Source organism: Schistocerca serialis, chromosome 4, assembly GCF_023864345.2.
Source record: "Schistocerca serialis cubense isolate TAMUIC-IGC-003099 chromosome 4, iqSchSeri2.2, whole genome shotgun sequence".
Classification (NCBI taxonomy): Eukaryota; Metazoa; Arthropoda; class Insecta; order Orthoptera; family Acrididae; genus Schistocerca; species Schistocerca serialis.
Window position 1 is genome coordinate 36,497,573 of NC_064641.1, and position 22,220 is coordinate 36,519,792.

At 49.4% G+C, this 22,220-nt stretch overlaps 1 protein-coding gene, 4 non-coding genes and 1 pseudogene across 5 annotated transcripts; all 6 read right to left on the reverse strand.

Annotated features, from left to right (window-relative positions):
- Positions 1 to 3,140: 3,140 nt before the first annotated feature.
- Positions 3,141 to 3,896, reverse strand: LOC126474210 (nischarin-like). Its single transcript, XM_050101673.1, has one exon. It carries the CDS (start codon positions 3,894 to 3,896, stop codon positions 3,141 to 3,143), a length of 756 nt encoding a protein of 251 aa, XP_049957630.1.
- Positions 3,897 to 4,606: 710 nt separating this feature from the next.
- Positions 4,607 to 4,724, reverse strand: LOC126475876 (5S ribosomal RNA; annotated as a pseudogene).
- A 1,242-nt stretch (positions 4,725 to 5,966) lies between these two features.
- On the reverse strand, positions 5,967 to 6,085 carry LOC126476143 (5S ribosomal RNA). The gene has a single exon (XR_007586799.1). It is a non-coding gene; the product is annotated as a 5S ribosomal RNA (ribosomal RNA).
- A 1,242-nt stretch (positions 6,086 to 7,327) lies between these two features.
- On the reverse strand, positions 7,328 to 7,446 carry LOC126476154 (5S ribosomal RNA). The gene has a single exon (XR_007586800.1). It is a non-coding gene; the product is annotated as a 5S ribosomal RNA (ribosomal RNA).
- Positions 7,447 to 8,687: 1,241 nt separating this feature from the next.
- Positions 8,688 to 8,806, reverse strand: LOC126476167 (5S ribosomal RNA). The gene has a single exon (XR_007586801.1). It is a non-coding gene; the product is annotated as a 5S ribosomal RNA (ribosomal RNA).
- Positions 8,807 to 10,048: 1,242 nt separating this feature from the next.
- LOC126476180 (5S ribosomal RNA) lies at positions 10,049 to 10,167 on the reverse strand. Its single transcript, XR_007586803.1, has one exon. It is a non-coding gene; the product is annotated as a 5S ribosomal RNA (ribosomal RNA).
- Positions 10,168 to 22,220: the final 12,053 nt, after the last annotated feature.

The window sequence follows — 22,220 nt, forward strand, 5'->3', positions numbered from 1 at the left end:
AAAGGCTTCGCGTCCGGGACAGTGACAGCTGAGACATGTATCGCCCTCTCGTCGGTTCTGTTGATGTGGGCGATCATTCTTCTCGCTGCCGCCCATATTTCCCCGCTCTCTCTGCAGCCAAAACGATGCTCGATGGTGTCGGTCTGGTTGCAGAGCTCGCAGTTTGGGGATTCCCGCATTTTTATGCGTGCCAGTTTTTCGTTTGTCGGCACTGTTTTGTGGATGATTTTATACCACGTGTCCCTGGCGTGCTCAGGAAGTGTCCGTTCCGAGACATTCTTCCAGACCTGTGGCCAGTCATGGTCTGGAAAACTCGTCTCTATTTTGGACTTTCTTGCCTTCCCCCTCAGAGCGCTGTAGATGTTCCTCGCCGTTCTTTGCTGTGGGTTGGCAACGACCGCGGTGATGTAACTCTTGTCGATTGCCATCTGTTTTATGTGCCGCAACTTGAATGGTATGTGCGTAGTGTCTACAGGAGCCTCTTCAGATTCAGGTTTATATTGGTTTATCAGGCTGGACGTTATACTGTTGTTATTCTGGTTTGCCATTTTCATCGCACGGTGTAGAAGCAGTGCCGCGCATTTCGTCTTAACGTCAGTCAGACCAAGTCCGCCTTCGTCCCTTGACAGGAAACACGTCGCCTGGGAGACCTTGAAGATTTCCCGCCTCCACAGCAAATAGTACGCCGCACTTCCTATCGCTCGCGCAATTTCCGTCGGAGCACATAGTATTTGCGCCATGTACCACGCTTTCGACAGGATTGTTTCGTTTACTAACTGCACTCTTTGGCTCAGCGTCAGGTTCCGGTTCGCGTGTATCCTCACGAGCCCTCTCGTTGTGTTCAAGACGCTGCGCCAGTTTTGTGCTGCCATTTTCAAAGGGCACTGCTGTAGTTCCACTCCGAGTGCCCTATGGTTGTTTGTCACTCGGTACCACTGTCTCGCTGGTCGCAGTCTGCCGTTGCCTATTGGTAGTAGCACTGTCTTCCTCGGATTCGTTTTGGCACCTGAAGCCTTCTCGAAGGATTCCATGATAGGCTGGATTATTCCTAGTTCTTCTTCGTTTTGGATGAATATGCCCATGTCGTCAGCATAGGCCGTGCATACGATGTTTGTTGCACCCATTGTGTATCCTCCGATTTCGGCTGTTAGTTTTCGTAGTAGTGGGTCGAGGGCTATTGTGAAAAGTGCCATCGATAATGGACATCCTTGCCTGACGGATCTTCCCAGTCTTATTGACTTGGAAGTCCATCCGTTTACTGTTATTTTTGAGGTGGCATTTGTAATGACGTTCTTGATTGTTCTTCCGAATTTTGGTCCGAATCCGAGGCGTGCGATAGTTTTCAGCAGGTACCGGTGACTGATCCTGTCGAAAGCCTTGTGGAAATCGACAGAGATTACGGCTGCGGGTCTCCTCGTTGTTGCTGCGTGGGCTATGATGTCCCTGTATGTGCAGACGGCGTCGAAGATGTTCCTGCCAAGCACTGCACCGGTTTGCCATGGGCTAATAGCTTTCTGTAGCGCGACCTTGATGTTTGCAGCCAGGCACTTTGCTGCTATTTTGTAGTCTGCATTTAGGAGGGTTATTGGCCGAAAGTCTTCAATTTTGATGGCTGCCTTCGTTTTGGGGATCAGAATCACCGTCCCTTGGAGGAATTTTGATGGCAATTCTGTCCCGTTGAGAACTTCGTTTACTATTTCTGTGATTATTCCGCCGACTGTGCCCCAGAGCGCAGCGTAGAATTCTGATGGGATTCCGTCTGCGCCTGGTGCTCTTCCGTTTCTGCTGTCTTTGATGGCGGCTTTCACCTCATCGTCTGTGACGTTTTCGTTGAGTAGTGCCCGGTCTGCATTGGTAAGGATCCGACGGGTCTCTTGCATGATCCTCGCCATTTCTCCGTCGTCATTTTCCTCTCCTCGGAACAGGTCGTTGAAGTGGTCTTCGACGTGGCTCATAATGTCTTTCTTCGTCGTTAACCTGTTCCCGTCCTTGTCGACGAGTTGCCTTACTTGTTTGCTACTAGCCCTCTGTCTCTCCCTGTGCAGGTGGTGCAGCGTGGCAGGTTCATCTTCCATTTCGCCGTTTGTCTGGCTACGGGCGACGACTCCTCTCATTTTGTCTCTTTTCAGGCTCAGTATACGTGCTTTGAGTCTTCTTATCCGCGGCAGAAACAGTTCGTCGTCCGCGGGGGCGTCCATTGCGTCTCGTAGGCATCTGGTGTAGAAGTCTGCCGTGTTTCTTTTCCAGAAAGCCTTCTCAGCGCTGTGCCTTATGAGTTCCCGTCTTACTTGCGGTTTGGCGTGTTCTACCCACCACTCAGTAGTGGAATTGTATTCGCCTCGCCGCTCTCTGCATGCCTGGATCGTGTCGGCAATTTCCTGTTTCAGCTTCCCGTCCGTGAGGTGGCTTGTGTTTAGCTTCCACGTTCCTCTACCTGCTGGAAGCTTGCTTCTCGGTAGACGGAGTTTGCACTGATAGGCACAGTGATCTGAGAAGATCACAGGGCAGACTTCTACTTGTGTCACAGAGGTGGCCATCTCTCTGTTTACGTATACTCTATCGATTCTGCTTCTGCCGCGGTTATACAGGTACGTGAACACTGTGTGGTTTTGGTGTAGTAGACGCCAGGTGTCTGCTAATTTTAGACGCCTAACTAGATCCTGCAGTTCGGCGCACAAGTTGGGTACCGGGATCTGGTCTTCGGGTGAAATTACACAGTTGAAGTCACCTGCCAGGACGACGTTGTTGCTGTGAACTAGTAGCTCGCAGATGTCCTCGTTGTAAAATTTGCTCCTGGCACGCTTGTTTTCCGTTCCCGACGGAGCGTAAATGTTTACAAAATCAGTGTCTTCCACCTTCACCGCTATTCCGCGTCCGTCGGGCATCATTTTCACGTCGTCGAATTCGAGGCCGTGCCTGATTAGTGTGGCAGTTCCGCAGCGAGTTTCTGCGTCGATGTTGCAGATGACTTCGTATCCCGGTACCTGTTCTATAGCCGTCGTGACCACCTCCTGTAACATAGCCACGTCTGGGGCTTTGTGCTGCAGGAAGTCAATTAGTGCATCTAATTTTAGTGCGGCGGTCATTCGGTTCACGTTACACGTAATTACACTGTATACTGAGCCCGAGCCCTGTTGCATTTAAACACTTTGTGGAGGCGGGTCTGTGGAGTGCTGTGGCCGTTCCGGCCGCAGGACTACGTCCTCTGCTTTAGGGGTTGTAGCCTTTTTGGTTGCGGATGCCGTATCTGACTCCTCTGACTCAGATACGTCCATCTTTTCGTCTTTTTCGCGGCTGAGACTTCGCCGCTTGCTCCGTCGCTTTTTGGCTTTCCCCGCGGCCGGGACGTCCACGTTGTTTTCTTTGGGCTCGCCTTCTGATTCCTTCAGAATGCGGGCCAGTTTCGTGACTTGCTTTTTGATTGCAAGCTCACGCATCTCGCTGTATGGCGTGGCGGCGTCGGCGCTGGGCCCGGCCTGGGCGGCAGGGCTGTCGGCAGGCGCAGCTGTCGGCTGGGCGGGGGCGGCGGCGGGGGCGCTGACCTCCGCGATCCTCGGCCGCCGGGCGACGGGCGAGGGGGTGGGGGCCAGGGCTGCGTCGGTCTCCATTGTACCTTCGCCCTCCGAGTCGGAGCTCAGCTGGCGTTTCTCACCCGCGCTACCTGCGACGGCCGGGGCCGGTGCAGGGACGGGCGCAGGGGGTGGGGTAGCGGCTGGGCTCTCCGTGGCGGCGGCTGGCGGCGCTGCCGCTTCCGCTAGGGCCGTCTCGTGAACGCGTGGAGCTTCGCGCGTTACCGCTCCAGCGTAGCTGGCAGTGGCGGTTTCTTGACGTGCCTCCGCGGCTTCTGTGCGCGGCAATTGCGCCGGACGTCTGCTCCTCGGACACGTTGCCCTCATGTGCTCCGTGGAGCTGCAGATGGAGCACGTCTGGGGCTGGCCGTTGTATTGCACGACCCCCCTATGCCCACCGATCGTTACAAACGAAGGCACGTGCTTTTTTAGCACCATCGTCACTGCTCTGACGCCCGAGTCCACCTTGTACCGGTGGCCAGCACCCCAGAACTCGCGGTTCACGGAGATTACTTCGCCATAAAGACGCAAGTAACGTCCCACTTCGTCGTCAGGCACTTCAAATGGTAGGTTGTACACCTTCAAATGACGCACACCATATCCGGCGAAGGAGATCTTCACGTCACTCACTGCGCCGTCTCTGTGTTTGAATTTTCGTATTCCACCGTGTGTGGACACGAGGGTTTCACACCGTATTAGTGTTGTCAACTTGATAAACAAGCTATACAACGTAAAATCGAGCATCAGCCCCTCCAGTTCCTCCTCCTCTATACGAAGTTCGTCAAACATCCATTCTTCGATTTCGTAGGCCGTCGGCCTCACGTACTCTCGATCGAATTGCAATTGCAACGTCGTGTTCGAGCGGTTATACGTCGCCATCGTCACTTACCGAATCGTTAGATCGTGCGTTGGAAACGAGCAGCTACGGCTGGCGCGGCGCGGGAGCCGGCAGGCGGCGGGCGCGGGCGCGGCGCGGTAGGATGTCGGGCGGGGACGGCTCGGCGGCCGGTGATCCTCGACTACCTGGGACGCACAATAGCGAGCGGCACACGTGTTGCCAGGCGGGCAGCCAGCCAAGTACTAACCGGGCCCGATGTTGCTTAACTTCGGTGATCGGACGAGAACCGGTGTATTCAACATGGTATGGCCGTTGGCGTCCTTATAATGTGGCCGCGCGGCAGAGGAAGCCTTCGCCCCTTCTCCCAACACACGCAATCGCCGTTTTCCGTGGCACATTTGACGCAAAGCACGTCCTTCCACCGCCACGTGGGTGACACGCACAACACAGCTGCTCGTTGCACCGCCTGTCATTCGTTTGGTGCGTGCGGCCTCCGACACTCGCGGGAGACGCACCTTGTTCTTGTTATCCGGCGCAGGGCCGGGCGTCGGGGGGGGGGGGGACTGCGCGGGGTGTGGCAGTGTCCTGCTGGACCGGCGGAAGCTTTCTCACCTGGCTGACACGCGCCGCGCTTCCAGATATTTGCGTAATTTGCGCGTTGCATCCTCGCCTGTCGTGTCCCCTCCCCTTCCGTCCCGACTTGTCCCGACTGCCGCTCGCTGCCGCTCGGGTCGCGCTCCATATGACCGCACAAGCACGAGAAACATCTGCGAGATGGGCGCGGGCCGAACCGGCGTGTCCGAGACGCCGTGTGCGGCCGTTCGGAGCTACTAGAGTAGAGCAGCGCTGCGCTGGAAAGGTGCGAAAACACGGACAGAGGACACAGGAGGTTCAACAAAGCATCCATCTCCTCTAGAGGCGAAAGAGAAATTTTTGTTTACAAATTTGCAGATGTGCACTGCTACAAAACAATATGCCCTGACGTATTTCACAACATTTCTGTCGTTTCATACTGTTTCGTTATTTGCAGACACACTTTGCTAATCTTCCTTGGCACACTCTTCTTCAAACGGAGTTCCTTAATATCGCATCTTACGATAGTTTAAAATCAGTATGGAAGCATCTTTGTCACACGAGAAAGCTGGCAGGGGTAGCGACAAAAGAGCAAAAAATGAAGACAGCCAGAGTTCCCAGGCGGTCGCCGATCCGAATACTAACGTTGTTGCTTATCTTCGGTGATCGGACGAGAACGGCTGTTTTCTTTTTTTAATTTATCTATTTAGTTAGTTTTTCGAATTTAGCACTGCTACAAAACAGTTGGCTCTGACGCATTTCAAGGACACATCTGTCGATTCGTAGTGTTTCGTTATTTCCAACGACTTCCTAGCACTCTTCCTCCGCGCATTCTTGCTCAAACTGAGTTCATTACTGCAATTTCGTGTCTTACGTTTAGTACAGTACTTTAAAATGCTTGTGGAAGCATCTTTGTCACACCTGAAAGTTAGTATGAAAAAGAGGGCTGGCAGGTGTAGCGACCCAAAAATTAAAAAATGAGATAGAGCCAACAGCACCCGGTGTTCCCAGGCGGTCACCCATCCAAGTACTAACCGGGCCCGATGTTGCTTAACTTCGGTGATCGGACGAGAACCGGTGTATTCAACATGGTATGGCCGTTGGCGTCCTTATAATGTGGCCGCGCGGCAGAGGAAGCCTTCGCCCCTTCTCCCAACACACGCAATCGCCGTTTTCCGTGGCACATTTGACGCAAAGCACGTCCTTCCACCGCCACGTGGGTGACACGCACAACACAGCTGCTCGTTGCACCGCCTGTCATTCGTTTGGTGCGTGCGGCCTCCGACACTCGCGGGAGACGCACCTTGTTCTTGTTATCCGGCGCAGGGCCGGGCGTCGGGGGGGGGGGGGACTGCGCGGGGTGTGGCAGTGTCCTGCTGGACCGGCGGAAGCTTTCTCACCTGGCTGACACGCGCCGCGCTTCCAGATATTTGCGTAATTTGCGCGTTGCATCCTCGCCTGTCGTGTCCCCTCCCCTTCCGTCCCGACTTGTCCCGACTGCCGCTCGCTGCCGCTCGGGTCGCGCTCCATATGACCGCACAAGCACGAGAAACATCTGCGAGATGGGCGCGGGCCGAACCGGCGTGTCCGAGACGCCGTGTGCGGCCGTTCGGAGCTACTAGAGTAGAGCAGCGCTGCGCTGGAAAGGTGCGAAAACACGGACAGAGGACACAGGAGGTTCAACAAAGCATCCATCTCCTCTAGAGGCGAAAGAGAAATTTTTGTTTACAAATTTGCAGATGTGCACTGCTACAAAACAATATGCCCTGACGTATTTCACAACATTTCTGTCGTTTCATACTGTTTCGTTATTTGCAGACACACTTTGCTAATCTTCCTTGGCACACTCTTCTTCAAACGGAGTTCCTTAATATCGCATCTTACGATAGTTTAAAATCAGTATGGAAGCATCTTTGTCACACGAGAAAGCTGGCAGGGGTAGCGACAAAAGAGCAAAAAATGAAGACAGCCAGAGTTCCCAGGCGGTCGCCGATCCGAATACTAACGTTGTTGCTTATCTTCGGTGATCGGACGAGAACGGCTGTTTTCTTTTTTTAATTTATCTATTTAGTTAGTTTTTCGAATTTAGCACTGCTACAAAACAGTTGGCTCTGACGCATTTCAAGGACACATCTGTCGATTCGTAGTGTTTCGTTATTTCCAACGACTTCCTAGCACTCTTCCTCCGCGCATTCTTGCTCAAACTGAGTTCATTACTGCAATTTCGTGTCTTACGTTTAGTACAGTACTTTAAAATGCTTGTGGAAGCATCTTTGTCACACCTGAAAGTTAGTATGAAAAAGAGGGCTGGCAGGTGTAGCGACCCAAAAATTAAAAAATGAGATAGAGCCAACAGCACCCGGTGTTCCCAGGCGGTCACCCATCCAAGTACTAACCGGGCCCGATGTTGCTTAACTTCGGTGATCGGACGAGAACCGGTGTATTCAACATGGTATGGCCGTTGGCGTCCTTATAATGTGGCCGCGCGGCAGAGGAAGCCTTCGCCCCTTCTCCCAACACACGCAATCGCCGTTTTCCGTGGCACATTTGACGCAAAGCACGTCCTTCCACCGCCACGTGGGTGACACGCACAACACAGCTGCTCGTTGCACCGCCTGTCATTCGTTTGGTGCGTGCGGCCTCCGACACTCGCGGGAGACGCACCTTGTTCTTGTTATCCGGCGCAGGGCCGGGCGTCGGGGGGGGGGGGACTGCGCGGGGTGTGGCAGTGTCCTGCTGGACCGGCGGAAGCTTTCTCACCTGGCTGACACGCGCCGCGCTTCCAGATATTTGCGTAATTTGCGCGTTGCATCCTCGCCTGTCGTGTCCCCTCCCCTTCCGTCCCGACTTGTCCCGACTGCCGCTCGCTGCCGCTCGGGTCGCGCTCCATATGACCGCACAAGCACGAGAAACATCTGCGAGATGGGCGCGGGCCGAACCGGCGTGTCCGAGACGCCGTGTGCGGCCGTTCGGAGCTACTAGAGTAGAGCAGCGCTGCGCTGGAAAGGTGCGAAAACACGGACAGAGGACACAGGAGGTTCAACAAAGCATCGATCTCCTCTAGAGGCGAAAGAGAAATTTTTGTTTACAAATTTGCAGATGTGCACTGCTACAAAACAATATGCCCTGACGTATTTCACAACATTTCTGTCGTTTCATACTGTTTCGTTATTTGCAGACACACTTTGCTAATCTTCCTTGGCACACTCTTCTTCAAACGGAGTTCCTTAATATCGCATCTTACGATAGTTTAAAATCAGTATGGAAGCATCTTTGTCACACGAGAAAGCTGGCAGGGGTAGCGACAAAAGAGCAAAAAATGAAGACAGCCAGAGTTCCCAGGCGGTCGCCGATCCGAATACTAACGTTGTTGCTTATCTTCGGTGATCGGACGAGAACGGCTGTTTTCTTTTTTTAATTTATCTATTTAGTTAGTTTTTCGAATTTAGCACTGCTACAAAACAGTTGGCTCTGACGCATTTCAAGGACACATCTGTCGATTCGTAGTGTTTCGTTATTTCCAACGACTTCCTAGCACTCTTCCTCCGCGCATTCTTGCTCAAACTGAGTTCATTACTGCAATTTCGTGTCTTACGTTTAGTACAGTACTTTAAAATGCTTGTGGAAGCATCTTTGTCACACCTGAAAGTTAGTATGAAAAAGAGGGCTGGCAGGTGTAGCGACCCAAAAATTAAAAAATGAGATAGAGCCAACAGCACCCGGTGTTCCCAGGCGGTCACCCATCCAAGTACTAACCGGGCCCGATGTTGCTTAACTTCGGTGATCGGACGAGAACCGGTGTATTCAACATGGTATGGCCGTTGGCGTCCTTATAATGTGGCCGCGCGGCAGAGGAAGCCTTCGCCCCTTCTCCCAACACACGCAATCGCCGTTTTCCGTGGCACATTTGACGCAAAGCACGTCCTTCCACCGCCACGTGGGTGACACGCACAACACAGCTGCTCGTTGCACCGCCTGTCATTCGTTTGGTGCGTGCGGCCTCCGACACTCGCGGGAGACGCACCTTGTTCTTGTTATCCGGCGCAGGGCCGGGCGTCGGGGGGGGGGGGGACTGCGCGGGGTGTGGCAGTGTCCTGCTGGACCGGCGGAAGCTTTCTCACCTGGCTGACACGCGCCGCGCTTCCAGATATTTGCGTAATTTGCGCGTTGCATCCTCGCCTGTCGTGTCCCCTCCCCTTCCGTCCCGACTTGTCCCGACTGCCGCTCGCTGCCGCTCGGGTCGCGCTCCATATGACCGCACAAGCACGAGAAACATCTGCGAGATGGGCGCGGGCCGAACCGGCGTGTCCGAGACGCCGTGTGCGGCCGTTCGGAGCTACTAGAGTAGAGCAGCGCTGCGCTGGAAAGGTGCGAAAACACGGACAGAGGACACAGGAGGTTCAACAAAGCATCCATCTCCTCTAGAGGCGAAAGAGAAATTTTTGTTTACAAATTTGCAGATGTGCACTGCTACAAAACAATATGCCCTGACGTATTTCACAACATTTCTGTCGTTTCATACTGTTTCGTTATTTGCAGACACACTTTGCTAATCTTCCTTGGCACACTCTTCTTCAAACGGAGTTCCTTAATATCGCATCTTACGATAGTTTAAAATCAGTATGGAAGCATCTTTGTCACACGAGAAAGCTGGCAGGGGTAGCGACAAAAGAGCAAAAAATGAAGACAGCCAGAGTTCCCAGGCGGTCGCCGATCCGAATACTAACGTTGTTGCTTATCTTCGGTGATCGGACGAGAACGGCTGTTTTCTTTTTTTAATTTATCTATTTAGTTAGTTTTTCGAATTTAGCACTGCTACAAAACAGTTGGCTCTGACGCATTTCAAGGACACATCTGTCGATTCGTAGTGTTTCGTTATTTCCAACGACTTCCTAGCACTCTTCCTCCGCGCATTCTTGCTCAAACTGAGTTCATTACTGCAATTTCGTGTCTTACGTTTAGTACAGTACTTTAAAATGCTTGTGGAAGCATCTTTGTCACACCTGAAAGTTAGTATGAAAAAGAGGGCTGGCAGGTGTAGCGACCCAAAAATTAAAAAATGAGATAGAGCCAACAGCACCCGGTGTTCCCAGGCGGTCACCCATCCAAGTACTAACCGGGCCCGATGTTGCTTAACTTCGGTGATCGGACGAGAACCGGTGTATTCAACATGGTATGGCCGTTGGCGTCCTTATAATGTGGCCGCGCGGCAGAGGAAGCCTTCGCCCCTTCTCCCAACACACGCAATCGCCGTTTTCCGTGGCACATTTGACGCAAAGCACGTCCTTCCACCGCCACGTGGGTGACACGCACAACACAGCTGCTCGTTGCACCGCCTGTCATTCGTTTGGTGCGTGCGGCCTCCGACACTCGCGGGAGACGCACCTTGTTCTTGTTATCCGGCGCAGGGCCGGGCGTCGGGGGGGGGGGGACTGCGCGGGGTGTGGCAGTGTCCTGCTGGACCGGCGGAAGCTTTCTCACCTGGCTGACACGCGCCGCGCTTCCAGATATTTGCGTAATTTGCGCGTTGCATCCTCGCCTGTCGTGTCCCCTCCCCTTCCGTCCCGACTTGTCCCGACTGCCGCTCGCTGCCGCTCGGGTCGCGCTCCATATGACCGCACAAGCACGAGAAACATCTGCGAGATGGGCGCGGGCCGAACCGGCGTGTCCGAGACGCCGTGTGCGGCCGTTCGGAGCTACTAGAGTAGAGCAGCGCTGCGCTGGAAAGGTGCGAAAACACGGACAGAGGACACAGGAGGTTCAACAAAGCATCGATCTCCTCTAGAGGCGAAAGAGAAATTTTTGTTTACAAATTTGCAGATGTGCACTGCTACAAAACAATATGCCCTGACGTATTTCACAACATTTCTGTCGTTTCATACTGTTTCGTTATTTGCAGACACACTTTGCTAATCTTCCTTGGCACACTCTTCTTCAAACGGAGTTCCTTAATATCGCATCTTACGATAGTTTAAAATCAGTATGGAAGCATCTTTGTCACACGAGAAAGCTGGCAGGGGTAGCGACAAAAGAGCAAAAAATGAAGACAGCCAGAGTTCCCAGGCGGTCGCCGATCCGAATACTAACGTTGTTGCTTATCTTCGGTGATCGGACGAGAACGGCTGTTTTCTTTTTTTAATTTATCTATTTAGTTAGTTTTTCGAATTTAGCACTGCTACAAAACAGTTGGCTCTGACGCATTTCAAGGACACATCTGTCGATTCGTAGTGTTTCGTTATTTCCAACGACTTCCTAGCACTCTTCCTCCGCGCATTCTTGCTCAAACTGAGTTCATTACTGCAATTTCGTGTCTTACGTTTAGTACAGTACTTTAAAATGCTTGTGGAAGCATCTTTGTCACACCTGAAAGTTAGTATGAAAAAGAGGGCTGGCAGGTGTAGCGACCCAAAAATTAAAAAATGAGATAGAGCCAACAGCACCCGGTGTTCCCAGGCGGTCACCCATCCAAGTACTAACCGGGCCCGATGTTGCTTAACTTCGGTGATCGGACGAGAACCGGTGTATTTTTTTTTTTTTTTTTTTTATTTTTACTTTTTTTTTTTTTTTTGTTTCAATTTCTTTTTTTTTTTTTTTTTTTATTTTTGTTTTTTTTTTTTTTTTTTTTTCTTTTTTTTTTTTTTTTTTATTTTTTTTTTTTTTTTTTTTTTTTGTTTTTTTTTTTTTGTTTCTTTTGTTTTTTTTATGTTTTTTTTTTTTTTTTTTTTTTTTTTTTTTTTTTTTTTTCTATTTTTTTTTTTTTTTTTTTTATTTTTGTTTTTTATTTTATTTTTTTTTTTTTTTTTTTTGTTTTTTTTTTTTCTTTTTTTTTTTTTTTTTTTATCTTTCTTTTTATTTTTTTTTATTTTCCTTTTTTCTTTTTGTTTTTTTTTTTTTTTTTATTTTTTTATTTTTCTTTTTTTTTTTTTTTTTTCTTCTTTTCTTTTTTTTTTTAATTTTCTGTATTTTTGTTTTTTTTTTGTTTTTATTCTTTACCGGTGTATTTTTTTTTTTTTTTTTACTATGTATAAAACTGGAACCTCATCCTATTACTCAGTTACTCTCTTTCTGCAACTTTGTCCATTTTATTACTTTTTTCGAAAAATAGTCTTACGTATACTAGTTTACAGGCTGGCACATGACAAAGATAGACAAATGAATGGAGACTGGTTGTGTTTCACCAGCTAACACTAACTAAATATCTAAACTTAATTTTGATAAACCTGCGCGTAAGACGCAAATAAGGTCAGTGTGCGTATCATCAAAGCTCAATTGCGAGACTGAAGGACCATTGATACAAATAAAAGGGGCTCGGAATCATCTTACAGTTGTTTCGCATACGCATGATGCAGTGCAGATGATAAGAAATTGGCAAAATATTCTTTGTGTTTATTACTATTTTTGATCTTACAATATTGGTCCCAAATATGAGTCAAAAAGGTGAGTCCATCGTGAATTTGCCGGTCAATGAGGGCGTAAACAGTGTGGCCCAACAACCACACAGCAGTATTGTGTTTTGGCCGCGGGAAATATTTGAAATCAGGTACAATGACACTGTCAACTGAGACGTGTGCCGGAGTAGTTCGCGTGATGAGAGCCACCATTATCTGGCAAATCCTCCACACATCGGAAACAGCTTGGCATTGCAGACGGTGTTCTCTGGTGTCAGGCATGCCACATCTGCTACAGTTGGGGGAGGCAAGAAGCTGAATATCGGCTAAACGCTGATTGGTGGGCAGTGTGTTGTTGACTAGTTTGTACCACAACGCAGACACATCGGACGGCAAAATACTGCTATTAACATTTGACCACACTTGCTTCCAGTTAACAGTAGGTGAGCGGACTTCCAATTTACTAGGGGGGGGTTGTCCCATCAATTCAATATAGAGTTGCCGTGCTGTCCTGTGTGGATTCGTGACCGTGCGGAGGACGTAGCTTTTATTTAGAATATAGTCTCGTACAAAGGACATACGGTAAGGGATGTTGGCCACCGATACTGGGGCGCTTTCAGATTCTGGCCGATAGATTTCTAGCAGGGATGCTGTCGATCCATCGGGAAAGCCGGTCTGCATTTCAGCGGTGCGGTTGACGAGCAACGCTGCACATTTGCGACTGAAGTCTACTAGCCCGAGTCCTCCATGTGACGGGTCCAAGACACAAACTGCTGCTCGCACTTTAAAAATTTCGTGGCGCCAGAGTAACCAGTATACTGCCTGAGATATAGCGCGTCCTATTTGTTTTGGCACGCTAAGCAACTGCGCCATATACCACGCCTTGGAGAGAATAAAGGAATTGATTAGTTTGACTTTCTGGTGCAAGTTAAGGTGCCGGGTTGCGTGGCATTTGCAGAGGCCCTTGATGGAGTTGAGGATTCTTCTCCAATTTCGTGCTTGCATATGCTGTGGGCACGCAGTTATGTCTAGACCCAATACTTGATGGTCTCTCACTATTCTGTACCATGGGCGGACAATATCGGTGGCTAGCAGACCCAGTGGAAGTAGAACAGTTTTATTAGTATTTATCGCTGCTCCAGACGCACTTTCATACTGATGAAGGGAGGCGCGTATCGAGTCTATGTCTGCTGTGTGGTCAATGAAAGCGCCTACGTCATCTGCGTATGCCACACATTTAAAGGAAGCATTGTGTATTTGTACTCCTTTTGACGTCCTGCCTATTGTTCTGAGAAGCGGGTCTATGGCGATCACGAATAAGAACATTGACAGCGGACATCCTTGCCTGACAGAGCGGCAAATAGGGATCGGTTTAGTTTGCCATCCGTTTAATGTGACTATTGATCTTGCTCCCGTCAGAATATTTTCAATAATTTTGATAAATTCTCGGCCGAATCCCATTTTTGTCATGACCTGTAGCAAGTATTTGTGGCTTATGCGATCGAAAGCGTTCGCAAAGTCAATGGATAGAATAGCTGTCGATAATTTATGGATTGCCGTGTGAGCTACTATGTCTCGGTATAAGGACGCTGCGTGGAAAATATTGTGGTGTGTTACTCCACACGTTTGGTAAGAGCTGATAGCTTTGTTCATGACTGGCTTCATCTTTGCTGCAAGGCACCTTGCAACTATTTTGTAGTCAGTATTGAGTAATGTGATGGGTCGGAAATCTTGGACACGACATGTATGTTGCGTTTTTGGGACGAGCACAACTCGACCTTCCAGGAATTTTGCGGGAATATCGGTGCCACGAATTACTTCATTTACTATGTCGGTGAGTTTTTGCCCAAAGATGTCCCAATAGACCTGATAGAATTCGGTTGGCAGGCCATCAGGTCCCGGCGACTTTCCTTTAGAGCACGATTGTACAATAGGTTTTGTGTTCTGTACTGTCACCTCTGCTATCAACTGTTCTCGGTCCGCGTTCGAAATGTCAGTCTGCAGGTCGCGTAACAAATAATTTAGCGCTGCGTCGTCTGTCGCAACGTCTCGAAATAAGTCCGTGTAATGGGCTGTAATATGTTGGAGAATGTCTGTTTTCCGCGTAAGGCGCTCGCCTGACGCAGTCGTTATCGATTCTACATGTTTACGCCTTGCCCGTGTTTTTTCACGCGCGAGATGATAGGACGACGGTTCTTCGTCGTCCAGAGCGCACAAGGCGCGACTTCGGACCAAAATTCCTTTCGCCTTTTCGTTATGTATACGGAGAATCTTTGCTTTAATACGATTTAAGCGGAGGCGGAGATTTTCATTTGGTCCGACAGGGGCGTTTAACGCGTCTTTGAGGCATTGTTGGTAAAATTCTGTTGTGCGCTGCGTCCAGAAGGATACCTCCTGGCTATAACATTGAGCAATCATCCTAATTTGCGGCTTTGCGTAGAAAGTCCACCACTCTAGTGCTGAGCTGTAGTTTTTCTCTTTCTGCAGGCAAAGCTGCCATACAGATTGCATTTTCGAGCGGAAGTCTCTCGCGGCAAGATGTTTTGTATTAAGCTTCCACAACCTGGGAGTAGGTGTTTCATTTGTACGCTGTAGATGGATGGCAGCAACATAACCGCAGTGGTCGCTGAACGCGACAGGGATGATGTCTACACTATTTAGGTTCTTTGCGATCTGTTGAGAGACGTATATGCGGTCTATTCTGCTTGCTCCACTATTGTATATGTGCGTATACTGCGTTGTGTGTGGGTGGAGGAGACGCCACGTGTCTCGCAGATCTTTGGCGGTCAACAGTTTCACTAATTCAGGACACATGGTGGCCGTAGGGTGCTGGTCGGATGAGTGTGTTACACAGTTAAAATCGCCGCCGAGAATTATTGGACGTGTGGTATCAAACAAGGGAACTACCTCGTGATTGAAAAATGCTGCGCGCATTCGTCTATTATCTGTCCCTGAGGGGGCGTAAATATTGATAAATCTCATGCTTTGTATATTGCACGCAATTGCGCGTCCGCTTGGCAACGTTTGGACATTGTCTGGCTCTAGGGAATTTTTATATAAAATCGCGGTACCGCATTTTATATTATTGTTAATGTTATAAATAACATCATATCCACTTATGTTATTGAGGATGTTTGCGGTAACTTCCTGAAGGAGTATTACGTCAAAACGACTGTAATGTATAAAATCGACTAGGGACAAAATTTTGTGAGCTGCAGAAATCCCGTTTATATTTAAGGTAAGAATAGATAAATCTTTTATTTGCGTATAACAGGCAGGCATTGGAAGTGGAGAAAGAAACAGAGAAACATTAGCTACGGGAGACGGGGTATAAATGGAGATAATTCAGTCTGCGAATGGTTTGTTTTGTATGTGACGAGTATTGCAACTAAATTTTCAACCGAGTTTATACTCAAACATCTTCGGACCAAACAGTACTGCGTTGTTGATCTGAGCGGGGAGGATCATTGTTGGTTTCCATCGGTACGTGCATATGTGGCGGATCGATTTGCATGGCATGGACAGCACGAATGTCGCCCGTCGGGACGTGGGCTGTGTGCCGAGCACGACACTCGTGCATTTCCTCTGCCTTTCTTTTAATTGGCGCTGATAATACAGCCTCAGTTACGAGCGGTTGTACGCTGATTTCTTTCTCTTGCTTATTTAGAAATTCCCTTAGATGTCGAACAGTTGCGTCGCGCCGGCGATCTGCTTCTGTTTCATGCGACGCAACAGGGACGACTGTCACAGGGCATTGTTGATCGGATTTAGAAGTTGCATCCGAGATTCCGTTTCCACGGCCGCGTCTATGTTTCCTTTTCGAAGATTTATTCGGTGAATGGCTCACCGATCTCCTACTCGGGGATGGACTGGGGTCTTTACGAGAAACACGCTTTTCTGAGGGGACAGCAGTAGGGCTGCGTCCACTCTCTGAATTTTGCGTGTTGGTCGGAAAAATTTCTGATTCAGTATCGTCACTTTTTGGCGGCTCTGGGTGAACGTCAGCCACGACCGTAATGTTTGTCGCATTATTGCGGAGAGAATTTTCTGGAATGACGGCTTTTTCATCAATTTCTGTTATGTCCATGACATTGTCCGTGTTTGCCGGGGTCGCTGCCGATTCGCACGCAGCCTCTGTCACAGGGAGTGACGAGGGTCGAATCGGAGCAACACCCAACGCTACAGACGCATACGAGTTTTTCTGCGTTTGTGCGCTATCACCGCCGAGCGGGAGCTGCACAGGGCGACGTCTGTTCGGACAATTTTGTCGAAAGTGATCGGTTGCATTGCAGTACGAGCACGTCTGTGGCTGTCCATTGTACGATATAAAGGCCCTGTAGCCGCCTATGACTAGAAAGGACGGGATGTGCTGTTTCAGTTCAATAAGAACACTTCTTACTCCGTTGTAAACTTGTAGTCGGAAACCACTACCCCATTTCTCATTCGTCACTGAAAGCACATTCCCATACGGCATGAGACCACGAGCGATCATTTGCGTAGGTATTTCAAAGGGAAGATTGAAAATACGAACTTGACGAATACCGTAACCCGCGTGGCACACGGTCACGTCGCAAACGCTTCCGTCACGATATTTAAACTTGCGTTTTCCACCGTTTTCCTGTACGATCTTTTCGCACATTTCCGGATCATTGAATTTCATAAACAGGGTTCCGGTAATAAAGTCCCACTGGACTCCGTACGTTTCGGTGTCGGTAAGACCGAGTTCGTCAATAATCCAGTCGTGAGCCTCGTATGCCGTAGGGCGTACAGCTTCCTTGTCGAAAATAACGTTCAATGTGTTCGATCTGTTTACGTTTTCCATTTTCTAACCGTTACTTAACAACTACGCAAAAAACGCGCGAAAATGAGAAACTCGACAGCGGAACGCAACGCGGCGATGCCAACAGAGCGGCCGCTAGCCGTGCGGTATGGCCGTTGGCGTCCTTATAATGTGGCCGCGCGGCAGAGGAAGCCTTCGCCCCTTCTCCCAACACACGCAATCGCCGTTTTCCGTGGCACATTTGACGCAAAGCACGTCCTTCCACCGCCACGTGGGTGACACGCACAACACAGCTGCTCGTTGCACCGCCTGTCATTCGTTTGGTGCGTGCGGCCTCCGACACTCGCGGGAGACGCACCTTGTTCTTGTTATCCGGCGCAGGGCCGGGCGTCGGGGGGGGGGGGGGGACTGCGCGGGGTGTGGCAGTGTCCTGCTGGACCGGCGGAAGCTTTCTCACCTGGCTGACACGCGCCGCGCTTCCAGATATTTGCGTAATTTGCGCGTTGCATCCTCGCCTGTCGTGTCCCCTCCCCTTCCGTCCCGACTTGTCCCGACTGCCGCTCGCTGCCGCTCGGGTCGCGCTCCATATGACCGCACAAGCACGAGAAACATCTGCGAGATGGGCGCGGGCCGAACCGGCGTGTCCGAGACGCCGTGTGCGGCCGTTCGGAGCTACTAGAGTAGAGCAGCGCTGCGCTGGAAAGGTGCGAAAACACGGACAGAGGACACAGGAGGTTCAACAAAGCATCCATCTCCTCTAGAGGCGAAAGAGAAATTTTTGTTTACAAATTTGCAGATGTGCACTGCTACAAAACAATATGCCCTGACGTATTTCACAACATTTCTGTCGTTTCATACTGTTTCGTTATTTGCAGACACACTTTGCTAATCTTCCTTGGCACACTCTTCTTCAAACGGAGTTCCTTAATATCGCATCTTACGATAGTTTAAAATCAGTATGGAAGCATCTTTGTCACACGAGAAAGCTGGCAGGGGTAGCGACAAAAGAGCAAAAAATGAAGACAGCCAGAGTTCCCAGGCGGTCGCCGATCCGAATACTAACGTTGTTGCTTATCTTCGGTGATCGGACGAGAACGGCTGTTTTCTTTTTTTAATTTATCTATTTAGTTAGTTTTTCGAATTTAGCACTGCTACAAAACAGTTGGCTCTGACGCATTTCAAGGACACATCTGTCGATTCGTAGTGTTTCGTTATTTCCAACGACTTCCTAGCACTCTTCCTCCGCGCATTCTTGCTCAAACTGAGTTCATTACTGCAATTTCGTGTCTTACGTTTAGTACAGTACTTTAAAATGCTTGTGGAAGCATCTTTGTCACACCTGAAAGTTAGTATGAAAAAGAGGGCTGGCAGGTGTAGCGACCCAAAAATTAAAAAATGAGATAGAGCCAACAGCACCTTTTTTTTTTTTTTGTAACGTATATAAACTTTTATTTACAAATTGTAACAATTACAAGTCTTTACATTAAATGGTGTACTTGATTATTGAACGGTGATATTCACTGTCTAGGTTTCTGTTCTGATTGTTCTTTTGATAGTTCTTGGTCGAGTTACAACACGTTTATTCACTGAGTGTCCTTCATGTAGATTTTCCTGTTTGATTTTTTTTTTTTTTTATGTCTTTTAATTCCAAAGCTTGCGTTATTTCTATATATATATTTTTTTTTTAATTTACATGAAAAAAAAAGGGAAAATTAAAAATTTGCTTCTATGCTATTTGAAATGCACCTATTTTGGCATGTTTGCTATATGTACCCAGAGGCGAAAAAGGGGATTATAAACCAGAAACATCTATGTGATTAAATTTGTGAATGCCGGGGATTATTAGTCGCAGAGAGGCATGCTACGATTGGCACATGATGGGCTGAGATTTACAACAAAACAAAAAGCAAAAAGGAACAACAAACAAACAAATAAAAAACAAAAATAAAATGAAACAAAAAAAAAAAAAAAAAACAAGTCAATAAGCAAAAGAACTGAAAACATAATAGAAAGGAAAAGCGTACCTTGAGTGGAGAGAGAGAGAGCGAGAGAGAGAGAGAGAGTGAGTGAGAGAACACATTAATTACATGCAATACACTGTATGACATTTTGTTGTTTTCTTGGGGCACTTTGTAACCTTTTCACTAAATTTATCTCTGACCATTTCCTTGCCTGCTTTTATGTGGCAATTGGACACTGTATCACTACAATTGGCACACGTCACTCACTTTTGCGCTGCTTCACATATAAACTTTCACTATGTGCACATTTCGTAAAAACGCTTTCCGCGCTGCACCACTCTTGCCGTCGGGGCTTTGGAGGGATCGGTGGGCGACGTCATCAGCGACTGGGGTATGGGTGTTGTGGGAGGGCGTCGGTCACGTCGTGTTGAAGGCGTCTCGGAAGGCGGCGTCCAGCGGGACCTGCAGGAAGTTCTGGAAGGTCTCGCGGTACTTGGAGCGTTGTTTGGCTCTCCTGTGTTCCTCCCACAGGTCCGTGAGGAACTGCGCCTTGTCGGTCAGCCGTTTGGTGACGATGGCGTGTGCCGTCATGGCGATGATCCACATTGTGGCCCGGCGTTTTGCTTTGGGGAAAGGCTTCGCGTCCGGGACAGTGACAGCTGAGACATGTATCGCCCTCTCGTCGGTTCTGTTGATGTGGGCGATCATTCTTCTCGCTGCCGCCCATATTTCCCCGCTCTCTCTGCAGCCAAAACGATGCTCGATGGTGTCGGTCTGGTTGCAGAGCTCGCAGTTTGGGGATTCCCGCATTTTTATGCGTGCCAGTTTTTCGTTTGTCGGCACTGTTTTGTGGATGATTTTATACCACGTGTCCCTGGCGTGCTCAGGAAGTGTCCGTTCCGAGACATTCTTCCAGACCTGTGGCCAGTCATGGTCTGGAAAACTCGTCTCTATTTTGGACTTTCTTGCCTTCCCCCTCAGAGCGCTGTAGATGTTCCTCGCCGTTCTTTGCTGTGGGTTGGCAACGACCGCGGTGATGTAACTCTTGTCGATTGCCATCTGTTTTATGTGCCGCAACTTGAATGGTATGTGCGTAGTGTCTACAGGAGCCTCTTCAGATTCAGGTTTATATTGGTTTATCAGGCTGGACGTTATACTGTTGTTATTCTGGTTTGCCATTTTCATCGCACGGTGTAGAAGCAGTGCCGCGCATTTCGTCTTAACGTCAGTCAGACCAAGTCCGCCTTCGTCCCTTGACAGGAAACACGTCGCCTGGGAGACCTTGAAGATTTCCCGCCTCCACAGCAAATAGTACGCCGCACTTCCTATCGCTCGCGCAATTTCCGTCGGAGCACATAGTATTTGCGCCATGTACCACGCTTTCGACAGGATTGTTTCGTTTACTAACTGCACTCTTTGGCTCAGCGTCAGGTTCCGGTTCGCGTGTATCCTCACGAGCCCTCTCGTTGTGTTCAAGACGCTGCGCCAGTTTTGTGCTGCCATTTTCAAAGGGCACTGCTGTAGTTCCACTCCGAGTGCCCTATGGTTGTTTGTCACTCGGTACCACTGTCTCGCTGGTCGCAGTCTGCCGTTGCCTATTGGTAGTAGCACTGTCTTCCTCGGATTCGTTTTGGCACCTGAAGCCTTCTCGAAGGATTCCATGATAGGCTGGATTATTCCTAGTTCTTCTTCGTTTTGGATGAATATGCCCATGTCGTCAGCATAGGCCGTGCATACGATGTTTGTTGCACCCATTGTGTATCCTCCGATTTCGGCTGTTAGTTTTCGTAGTAGTGGGTCGAGGGCTATTGTGAAAAGTGCCATCGATAATGGACATCCTTGCCTGACGGATCTTCCCAGTCTTATTGACTTGGAAGTCCATCCGTTTACTGTTATTTTTGAGGTGGCATTTGTAATGACGTTCTTGATTGTTCTTCCGAATTTTGGTCCGAATCCGAGGCGTGCGATAGTTTTCAGCAGGTACCGGTGACTGATCCTGTCGAAAGCCTTGTGGAAATCGACAGAGATTACGGCTGCGGGTCTCCTCGTTGTTGCTGCGTGGGCTATGATGTCCCTGTATGTGCAGACGGCGTCGAAGATGTTCCTGCCAAGCACTGCACCGGTTTGCCATGGGCTAATAGCTTTCTGTAGCGCGACCTTGATGTTTGCAGCCAGGCACTTTGCTGCTATTTTGTAGTCTGCATTTAGGAGGGTTATTGGCCGAAAGTCTTCAATTTTGATGGCTGCCTTCGTTTTGGGGATCAGAATCACCGTCCCTTGGAGGAATTTTGATGGCAATTCTGTCCCGTTGAGAACTTCGTTTACTATTTCTGTGATTATTCCGCCGACTGTGCCCCAGAGCGCAGCGTAGAATTCTGATGGGATTCCGTCTGCGCCTGGTGCTCTTCCGTTTCTGCTGTCTTTGATGGCGGCTTTCACCTCATCGTCTGTGACGTTTTCGTTGAGTAGTGCCCGGTCTGCATTGGTAAGGATCCGACGGGTCTCTTGCATGATCCTCGCCATTTCTCCGTCGTCATTTTCCTCTCCTCGGAACAGGTCGTTGAAGTGGTCTTCGACGTGGCTCATAATGTCTTTCTTCGTCGTTAACCTGTTCCCGTCCTTGTCGACGAGTTGCCTTACTTGTTTGCTACTAGCCCTCTGTCTCTCCCTGTGCAGGTGGTGCAGCGTGGCAGGTTCATCTTCCATTTCGCCGTTTGTCTGGCTACGGGCGACGACTCCTCTCATTTTGTCTCTTTTCAGGCTCAGTATACGTGCTTTGAGTCTTCTTATCCGCGGCAGAAACAGTTCGTCGTCCGCGGGGGCGTCCATTGCGTCTCGTAGGCATCTGGTGTAGAAGTCTGCCGTGTTTCTTTTCCAGAAAGCCTTCTCAGCGCTGTGCCTTATGAGTTCCCGTCTTACTTGCGGTTTGGCGTGTTCTACCCACCACTCAGTAGTGGAATTGTATTCGCCTCGCCGCTCTCTGCATGCCTGGATCGTGTCGGCAATTTCCTGTTTCAGCTTCCCGTCCGTGAGGTGGCTTGTGTTTAGCTTCCACGTTCCTCTACCTGCTGGAAGCTTGCTTCTCGGTAGACGGAGTTTGCACTGATAGGC

Bases quoted from the DNA above. Each gene is read 5' to 3' on its own strand.
- LOC126474210 (XM_050101673.1), bottom strand. From the start codon at position 3,896: ATGAGGGCAACGTGTCCGAGGAGCAGACGTCCGGCGCAATTGCCGCGC.